This window comes from Helianthus annuus, chromosome 16 (genome assembly GCF_002127325.2).
Source record: "Helianthus annuus cultivar XRQ/B chromosome 16, HanXRQr2.0-SUNRISE, whole genome shotgun sequence".
Lineage (NCBI taxonomy): Eukaryota > Viridiplantae > Streptophyta > Magnoliopsida > Asterales > Asteraceae > Helianthus > Helianthus annuus.
In genome coordinates, this window is record NC_035448.2 from 203,551,784 (window position 1) to 203,562,606 (window position 10,823).

The 10,823-nt window shown below is 34.1% G+C and overlaps 1 protein-coding gene across 1 annotated transcript; it reads right to left on the reverse strand.

Annotated features, from left to right (window-relative positions):
• Positions 1-5,347: 5,347 nt before the first annotated feature.
• On the reverse strand, positions 5,348-10,520 carry LOC110915590 (AT-hook motif nuclear-localized protein 10). Its single transcript, XM_022160316.2, has 5 exons — positions 9,972-10,520; positions 8,377-8,429; positions 6,815-6,946; positions 5,827-5,988; positions 5,348-5,739 (listed from the first exon to the last, which is right to left on the reverse strand). The coding sequence occupies exons 1-5, from the start codon at positions 10,318-10,320 to the stop codon at positions 5,527-5,529; spliced, it is 909 nt and encodes a 302-aa protein (XP_022016008.1). The 5' UTR covers positions 10,321-10,520; the 3' UTR covers positions 5,348-5,526.
• Between the last annotated feature and the right edge of the window lie 303 nt (positions 10,521-10,823).

A 10,823-nucleotide genomic window follows, 5' to 3' on the forward strand; every position in this document is an offset into this window, starting at 1 on the left:
CACTATTCCGGAGTGTTCGTTGCATTAAACTGGTTGTATTTACGCATCAGTGCGCGTATAACCTTCCAGAAAGCGATTTAAGGCTTGAAATCGAACAAGAATTGATATGTGAAAACGATACACATATTTTTACAAATCCCAAGTATGAAATACAATATTTCATTGGTTTGGTATTTGTTTGATGTTTGAAGTGACACAGGTGTCACACATCGGTCTAGAGGCTTCTGTTGTTACGATCTTAGAGGTTCCTTAGTGCTTGAAATCATAATAGTCTTGCTTAAACGTGCACTCAACACCTTCTAACTCTTATAAATGTTTATTATGATTTCTCATTTGGAATTCAAGTAAATCATGATTAGCCATAATAGCTTGATGACACTAGTTCACCAACATATATGTGTGGTTTTCAGGTTCACTAATTCAACCCGACTCTGAATCATAAAGACAAATTTATTTGTAAACGTTTAGTTTATAAAAGTTATAGATGGGCTGCAATTTTATGTTGATGGCTCGTTGTTTATAATCCTTCTCTCTTGTTTGTATATCTTGGATCTTTAATTTTTTGTATCGCTAATGATTTTTTAACAATACATTCACTATAGCCTTTATACTTACAGTGCTTGGATCATATACAAGACAATTTTCATGTGCGGAGCATATGCGAAAAGGTTATGAGGACAAGTGTCATTGGCATGAAGGGTAATTTGGTCCTTTCCCAAGTGAACAACTTCCCCCTTGATTTTCAAACGGCTATAAATTTTTCATATGTTAATTTTTTTTAAATTACACCGTATTAACGAGAATTTCATTCTTTTTAATTCGAGCAGCCTATTGCTATATTTTTGTTAAACAAATTACATGATTTTGAATACCCATTAGTCCATTACGTGATTACATGATTTCGAATACCCATCACATGACTACGTGATTTTGAATTGTCATTACTTGATTACATATTCTTCATAAACCATTACGTGATTACGCATTCAATATAAATCCATTACTTGATTACACATTCAATGTTATGACTGATGTTATTACAATTATTCTTATTACATGATTACAATCAATAATAAGAACTTGAGTGTTTATGCTTTATTAGCTTATATTAAATCTCTAATATATGGCATTATATGCTTATTATAGGTTGATTTGGCTAATGTTTTATATATAATTTATGCTTAATACGTGATTAAACCGAAAATATTTGGTATTCCATATGAAATATTATGTATTACATGTTTTTATTTTTACATAATTACGTAATCACTCAGTGTGGTTTCACATAAAAATACTATAATGAAATCACGTAATCACGAAATAGGTATTTAAAATCACGTAATAATACATAGTCAACTATTGTTACGTAATTACGTAATCACTTAGTGTGGTTTCACATACATGGGGTTGGTTATGGTACAAACCATATTTATCCTACAAATCGTAAGAACATATTCTAGCACTTAAAAAGGTTAAATTAAAACATTTTAAAACAATACATATGTAAAAGTAGTACTTTTGAATTATATTAGCACATGAAATCTAATCAAGAAAATTGATTTTAGCACATATGGGAATAATATCAGCCTTTTTCTTTATGAAGAATTATATCAACAAATTGAAAACAAAAGGAAGATCCAAATAAAGAATTAATTGCTTGTTAGCATAATTATAACGAATTCAATATAATTGATATTATTTAGGTTATTATTTTAGCATATCTCTATAATTGGTTGGAAGCCACATGACATTTTGGGGGTGTATGTTTTTTTTTTTTTTTTTGTGAAAAGCTCTTCAGGACCTCTTGTGTCTGCCCCACGCAAACCACACGCAGACGTTTGAGTATGCAGTGTGTTTGTTTTCTCGAAGACCTTTCATTAAAAAAGGTCTGCATGACCTCTTATTGGTGCAGACATGGATCAAGGTCTTCTTACCTCTTTTCCATTCTTTTTTCCCTAGATGCAACAAACACACTGAAACTCTAGTTCCTTCTCCATCTCCTCCTTCTCCATTTCCTCCAACTTAGCCGCCACCCCTCCTCATCTTCTCCGCCGACCGACCTCCTCCTCATTCCTCTCTGTCGGCCACCCCTCCTCCTCCTTCCTCTACGCCGGCCACCGTCCTCCTCCTCCTGCGCCGTCGGGCATCCTCCTCGTTCCTGCTCCACGTTATTGCTAACGGGTATGTTTAAAATTTGTCTTTTTTTTTTGTTTAATGTTAGGAAGAATTTGTGTTAATTAGGTTTATGTTTAAATTCTGAATTTTGATTGTGTGAATAACTGGATTATTGGTTTTAAATTCTGAATTTTGATTATGTTAATAAATTGATTATTGGTGTTTAAATTCTGAATTTTGATTATGTTAATAAGTTGATTATAGGTGTTTAAATTCTGAATTTTGATTATGTTAATAAGTTGATTATAGTTTTTTGTTTGTCTGATTATTGGAATATAGATGTTCATCTTGATAAATTATTTGATTATAGTTTTTTGTTTGTTTGATAATGTGTCGTTGCATAATAGGCAAGTGCACGTTGATGCTGATGAAGACGAGGTTGAAGCACATGGTACAGCATCAGATCGGGAATATATAACTCAGTTACGAGATGAGATTGTTGAGCAGTTAATGCAAAGAATGGAATAAATGATTTTAAAAAATGTTATTATCTTTTTATGAATATTATTTTAGTATTGTATAACTATTATTTATGTTTGAATGTTGAAAAACTCTTTTAAGTTAAATAAAATCAGTTTATTTACATTTCAGTTTATTTCAGCAGCTTGCAGAAGTTAAAAAAACAAACAGTCTTCTTCTTGCAGACTGTAGAGGTTTGGTCCACCTCTTCAGCTACAGATGTCTGAAGATGTGGTCCGCAGACTACAAATGTTTTACTTCTGAAAAAACAAACAATACCTTTCTAAATGATTCTTACCGTTTGTATACAAAATGTGGTTTATATTTGATCCTACTCCTCACATACTATAATGAAATCACATAATCACGTAATGGGTATTTAAAATTACGTAGTCATGTGCTGGGTACTCAAAATTGCGTAATCACGTAATGAGTATTCAAAATCATGTAAAAAAAATTAAGAAAACTATAACAATAGGTTGCTAGAGTTAAAGAGAATAAAATGTCCGTTAATACGGTGTAATTTTTTTAAAGAAGTATTAACGTATGAAAAAGTTTTAGCCGTTTGTAAATCAAGGGGAAAATTAGTTAAAGTGATAGTGATCAGAATACTCTTTCTCTATTTGTTTCTTTAATTGTTTGAATCTCATATTTACGAAAATGTCACCACATAATTTTCAACCATGAGCAGTGGCGGACCTAGGATTTTTTTCCAATGGGGTCCAATTTTTTCGGTGTTTAAAATTTTCATAGCAAAACGTTAAAATTTTCGGGTCAGGTTAGAGCAAGGTTTGAATTAAATTTTAAAAAAAAAACAGAAAAACAAGTTATACAAGGATTGAACACATGACCTCTTATTGGTACAGAGGGGGATTTAAAAGTACACCAACTTTCTTTTTCTTTTTATTGTGTCCACCTAATAATATTTATGGGGTCCTTATAAAATTGCATATACCGAATCTACTAATTTTTTAAAAAAACATTAAGGTCCGGGGACCCCGGCCTACTTTATATGAGTCCGCCCCTAACCATAAGATAAATGGCTGATCTTGTCTCCTACACTTCATACACAATTTTTGTCGTGTATCTCCTCTCTATATTTACAAGCGAATAAGTTTTCATGAAATTATAACAAATTAATTCTATTAATGGTAAAAAAAAACTAAAATGGCAAATATGATAAGATCCAAAAGAAGATAAGTAGGGTCTCGGACATTTACGTTATGCATCATCATCATCATCATCTTCATTAATGTTATGGATCACACATGGTGTAACATGAGAAGCTTGCCCGTGTATATAATAAAGCTGGCTGTCATGCTCACGCAAAAACCGTTGCCTCTCCAACTTTTATTGGTATAAGAAGAAGACACTTACCCACATCCTTCCTTTTATGGGTCTAAATCACTACGGTTGAATTGGGACACTTTATGTATACATAATACATGCCCAACGACACCTCATCATATCTTCTTTCTCATCCGGTTAGCGGGTTGAATTATTTAACCCAAACGCGACCCATATATTCGTTTGTTTAAAAATATCGAACCTAACTCACACGCAAATACCGTGTAACCCGAAGATGACATTTTAACTAATTTATCTACACATGTTAGACGTGTAGTAATAAAGGTGTAAACTAGGGCTGTAAAAGAACCGACCGTTTAGCGAACAGTTCGTGAACTGTTTAGCGGGAAGTTCATTTAATAAACGAAAGAACATGAACAAGAAATTTCGTTCGATTAGTTAAATGAACGAACATGAACAGAGGTCTCGTTCGTTCGATTGTGTTCGTGAACGTTCGATAAGGTGTTCATGAACGTGTTCGTGAACATTCGTTGATTTGCATTTGTTTATATTCGTATGTTTGTGTTTTAGTTAAAGATCTTTTTACTTTCTTATATTTTATTTGTACTTTTTATATTATTAAACTTTTATTTATTTTATTACACTAACAATTAAACTAGGAAACCCACTTCCACCTTGTTTATGCATCATTTCCCTTTCATTTCTAATTATTTACATCGACGAATACGATCGACCTCATTTCCACAATAAGGGATTCAAGTTCGAGTGGTACTCTCTTGGCCATCTATCTTTATCCTTCGTCGCGTTCGCCAAATTTATTTGTGTTCATGAACACGCTCATTTCCTTAATGAACGAACTCGAACATAAAATCTCGTTCGGTAAGTGTTCACAAACTGTTCGTGAACACATTTATTTCCATAACGAGCGAATACGAACAAGGCCTTGTTCATGTTCGTTCGATTCGTTTACAGCCCTATGTAAACATGTTAATCGGGCTGGTAGGTTGTAAAAAGTGGGTTAAGCGGGTCAAAATAGTGTAGCGGTTCAATTGTTTAATTGAATAGGTCAACCCAAACACGACTCTTATTAAAAACGGGTTGAAAATAACCCAAAATCAGATTATTTTCATCACCCCTACCTCTCATAGTCTCATGTACTAATCATTCATTCAATAGCATTTAATTAACATACATACATGTGTGAATTTGAAGAACCCTTGAATATTTTACAACCATTAAGATTCACTTAATTCATTGGTGGTGAATTCACTATCTATAAGATCATTAAGAAAAGAACCCTTAAATATTTTGCAATCATTAAGATTCACCAAATCCATTGGTTTGGTGGTGAATACACTATCTGTAAGATCTTTAAGAACTATCAAATATATCTATATTCATCGGCGAATGCATAATTTATGGTACTCATTGATCTAAAAGATGCAAGATTCAACACCATCCACATACTATTTGGACATGAAACTATTATTACACAATCAGTTTAGAAACTACAACTACAGAGCATAGGATTCCTAACAAATGGGATGGGGTTTTGGTTTTTACAACACAAAGGTGAAATGGGATTTATCTCCATGGCATATTAGACATCCCTTGTGGATTGCCGCTGTGGTGGTTGTTGGCGGCAGCGGTGGTGGTGGTGGTTTGATCAAGAGAGTAACCAAGTCCTCCACCTGATGTTTCACTCTGTGGAGCATTTACAACTTCGGCTTCATTGTTACTGGTTTCTACTGGTTTTGATTGTTTCTGACTTGCAGGAACAAAGCTACCTACAATCACCTGCATGCATATAAACCCGTTGTTAACATTTAGTCTTGAAAATGGGTCAAAATGGTAAGCTATAGTGACGAGAAGGATAAGTAAAACCTGAACAGGTGATGCAGCAGTTAAGAGGCCAGCCACATTACCACCTAAAACACGACCATCTGGACCAGACAGTGCCACACTTAACCCACCCGTTCTACTACGTTGACCATCAACCTCAGCCACCATAAACGAACCAGAAAGAGACAGGATCTCAAAACGCCCCTGCATTGACTAATAATTAAAAAATGGACAAAATATGTTTGTCGAAAAGCTCGCAGCTCGCTCGGAAATAGCTCGATTGTAAATGAGCCAGCTCGGATTGACTCGATTTGTAAACAAGTCGAGCTCGAGCTAGGCCTGGCTCAACTTGTGAACTCGCGAGCTGGCTCGAATTTTTTTATTTTATATAGATTTTTTTTTATTTTAAATGTATTAAAAAAAATGTGTACATTTTAAGTTTAATTAATAAATAACATACAAAAATATGGAAAAATAACCAAAAATTATACATATACTACTTTTAAGATGCCTTTCAGTCTTTAAAACATTAGAAAAATAAAAATAATACATATAGATATATGTGTATTTTTTTTTATTTTGTTTTTTATGCTATAACTATTTGTAAAACAATAAAAAAAAACTAACGAGCTGGCTCGAACATTTTACGAGCTGAGCTCGAGCTCGACTTTTCAACTCGAAAAAATAAACGAGCCGAGCTGGCTAGTTAGAGCTCAAGCTCGAACTCAACCTGGCTCGGCTCAATTACAGCCCTATAAACAGTGGCGAAGCTTGAAAATTTCCACCGGGGAGACGGAAGTCACCGGACCTAAAAATTCTATATAAGTAAATTTTATTTTTATAAAATCGGGGGTCGAAAACATATATACCTAAAATATTCTATACGAAACATACATACATAACACTACTAAGCGAAAAGTTCCCCCCCCCCGGGCCCCTTGAAAGCTACGCCCCTGCCTATAAACCAGGCCCGTTATCTGTTTGAGGTAAAAGAAACTCGTTATTAAAGACCAAAATCACCAAGACAAACCTCATATGTGACGGTTCCACCAGAAGTCGGTGATTGCCTAAGTGTAACGTTCGATACGGCACCATTAGCTGACATAACACACAGAGCTCTAGTGCTATTCTGTGAGAACCACATTAACTTTGCCAGCATATCCTGTAAGGAAGAAAATTAAGAATTTGGTAATCATTTTCCACACTTAAAAGAGAACTAATGCTAGATTAGTAATTGTTTAAATTTTGAACTTATAAGCCGTCCAATGCTACAGTTACAGATATCATTTTCTTAAATAAAAGACAGGCGTTATGTTCTTAGATGAGATGCCGGAATTATAACGTTTAGTGAATATATGCACGCTAACTTTAATTTCCCAATTTGACATTTCACAATACTTGTTTGCACAATAAACTTAGTTTCCAAATTCGATATCTCACGATACTTGTTTTGCTGCAAGTATTAGCCTTTGATGGTTAAATGTTAATATATGTGTGTTTACTTGTACTATATAAACTGTCTAATGTATACATGTTTAACTAAGACCTTGTGAACAACTTTGTCACCACATAGGCAAATTCCATGATGACAACTATAAAGACAAAATAAAAAAATAAAAATAAAAACCTGTTAAATAGGTGGTTAATTTTAAGATTAATTTAAGTTATTCATAGTCTGAATTTGCAAAACAGCCAACCCTGTATGGCTCCTACATGTAGCATAAATAACTTCACCCAACTAATATACTTCTTCGATAAAATATACAAAAAGAGAACGTTTTACAAGCCATTTTGTCATTATTTCACATCATCAAGCACCCAACTAACTTTACTTCTATAGAAATTAGGCAAATTGGATTTAAATAATCCCAGCTTTCTTAATTTGGCCGATAATAGTCCGCCGTTAAAAATAGTTTAACGGAGTTAAGCTTTTTTCCGAATTACAAACTGATTTTTTATGGATTTTGATCAGAACGAGGATACGAGTCGATTTATGTAAAACTTACCTCAAAACGATGCTTCCAACGGCTTGATTTTTGTTAATTGGAAGTTTAAACACCCGAATTGAAGCACCATTTTCGTCGTTCGGGGCAGTATTTCGTGGTAAATTTTACATCAATCAACTCGTATCCTCGTTCTAATCAAAAGCCCTAAAACATCAGTTTGTAATTTGGAAAAAAGTTAACTCCGTTAAGCTATATTTAACGCAGACTATTAGCGGCCAAAAGTGGACCAGTTCAGATTATTATTGGCCTATAACTGAGTTGGGATTATTATCGGCCAAATTGAGAAAGCTGGGATTATTTAAATCCAATTTGCCTAGAAATTATGCAAGTAAATTTGGTTTCATATTGAGTAGTAAATTATGCATGTATATAACTATTCTTTTATAAATTTAGCAAGTTATTATTAATAATAGATGAAACCTTTCTTTGCAGTTTTAGCAATGTTATTAATAATAATAGATGAAACCTTTCTTTGCAATTGATCAAATTATTTACGACCTTTCGTTAACAACCTCGAAGAGAATTTGAAAAGCTTATTAGTTAAAAATAAATCAAATAAAGAAACACAAAAGGCTCATAGATGCACCTCTCCAGCTTTAACATCAAGGATATGCGGCATGAACCCCACTCCTGGTGAACCTGCAAATTGTTTATTTCACATCATTTTTACTGATTTAAGCAAGTAGCCTATTATGAATGTAATACAAACTTAATAACATAGTGATAGTAATGTAGAACAACAAACAACTTGCTCAGGTGCCAATTTGGCCTTTTGCTTTATGCAATAAGCTTTTGTTAGATTAACTTTGCTGATATAAAGAATTATTGCATTTAGCATTGTTATGACGGCAATTGGCAACTACGGGTATGTTTGGCAAAATTAGCTGGTGGCTGGTAGCTGGTAGCTGTAGCTTTTTAGATATATTTGGTGTTTGGCAGAGTAGCTGGAAATTTTAATAAAATGTATAAAATGACCAAAATGGACATAACTAAAAATTTAAAAAACTTGTGCATTAAAAAGTTTATTATCTTTAGAGGTTAAAATCGTCATTTTTTCCCTAAAAGCTTGTAGCTCCTTCTAAACGCTATTGGTAGGAGCGTTCAACCAAAGGCTTCAAGCTTCTAACCTAAAAGCTTCAAGCTCCTTCAACCAAACAAGGCTTTTTATTGAGTATAAGCTTTTTCTTAAAAGCTTAAAGCTAGAAGCTCCTAAAAGCTCCATGCCAAACATACCCTACATATGCAGTTACTGTCACTTATATCGTCCTATGGTAACAAAAGAAAAGCGAAGAGAAGAAAACGAATGACAAGAAATCAAACCGAAGGGTAACCTTCACTTCGAACCGCAATAGAATTTAACAAATAAAAAATATCCATGCAAACCCTAAAGTTTAGGCAAGTGTTTTTTCCATATTTAGCAGACATTCCTATCAATCAAGTCCAAAGGAGAGTTAAATTTAACAGACATTCCTATGCAGGGAGATTTCAACATATCAAAACATACTATACCTAATATATCTCTAAATTAAAGATTTTTGAAGCAAAAATAGAAACTCTAAAATGAAAGTCAGCTAAAAGTTGTGCATAATGCACTTCTTAGAGGGTGCTTGGGATTACGTTTTCAAGTGATTATTTGATTATTGCGTTTGTAAAACATAAATAATCTAAAAAAGTGTTTGGATGAAAAAGTGATTATCTGCCTCCAAAACGCAGGTTTGGAGAAGCACGTACCTACATGCTTTTTCAAAACGCAAAATCTATTTTGAAAACGCATAATCTATTTCGAAAACGCAACACCAAACACCCCCTTAGTTCTTCCCTCAAGAAATAATTGATGCTTTTGACTACTTAAATTCGACATTCGCACTTATGAGACTCGCTTTCAAACTCGATAAGCAGTTAATCTTTAATTTCCAAGAATACATTTCATGGCTACATAAAACCTCAATCCTGTGTTAATTATTAAACAATTATCTAGGTTTCCAACCAAAGAAAAGATGAACACTTTCATACTTTACAATCATGTCTTTAAAGTAACCAACACATATTACAATAAAACAAATAAAATAAACATAAACTAATATCCAACATATAATAATATTCATCCTTTTTAACCAACTAATTAAACAATTGTCTAGTTTCCAACGCAAACAACATATAATAATAATAATATTAATATACCTGAAGCAGCAGGCTGTTGCTTATTCAACGAACCAGGTGGTCTACCCCTAGGCCTCTTCACCGCCGGAGACAAAAAGCCACCACCGTCAACGGCCGCCGGAGAGTCAGAACCGTCGGCGGAATACTTCCTGGGCCGTCCTCTCTTCCGCTTAACCGCTACGCCACCGCTGCCGTCGATAGACGCCGTGACCACCGCCATGGAATCATTTTCTCCGGCGCCGGCTCCGTTAGGGTTGTGGTACGGTGACGGGGACGCTGCAGGTCGGTTCATGGAGGTGTACATAGCTGATCCGTCAGTGTTGTATGCTAATTGCATGTTGTTGGACATTGTTGAAGCTTCGTATGACATAATTTCTGAAGAATTTCGAGTGTTTTCGACAGAGTTCAGTCATGAAACCCTAGAATTTCGCCATGAAAAAGGCCCAGTTATAATCTCTAAGCTAACTCATACAGTCCACTTCGCAGAGTTAAGATTGGTCCGATAATTTCCAAATTAGGGTTTTTGATTTTCACTTGAGTTTCGAAGAAAAATTTGGGGAATTTGGGTACTATATTTTCTTTTCATTTAAACTAAATATAACTACCTTAAATATTTCCTAACTAGGGTTTTCGTCGAATCAGTTCGATTTGTTACGCTATTGGTATAATTCATACACTTATAGCAACCGAAAAAGATAACCCAGAAGGATAGTTTTTACATCGATTGAAAACCATAAAAACAAATATAGGTACCGATGTTGTTCAGTCGGTATCAGTTTGGTTACCGGCGCTCAATATACTTTACGGTATCAAAAAGATACTCTATTGCGAATAAGAATCTATCTACAACGTATTCTATACCACCATATTGAG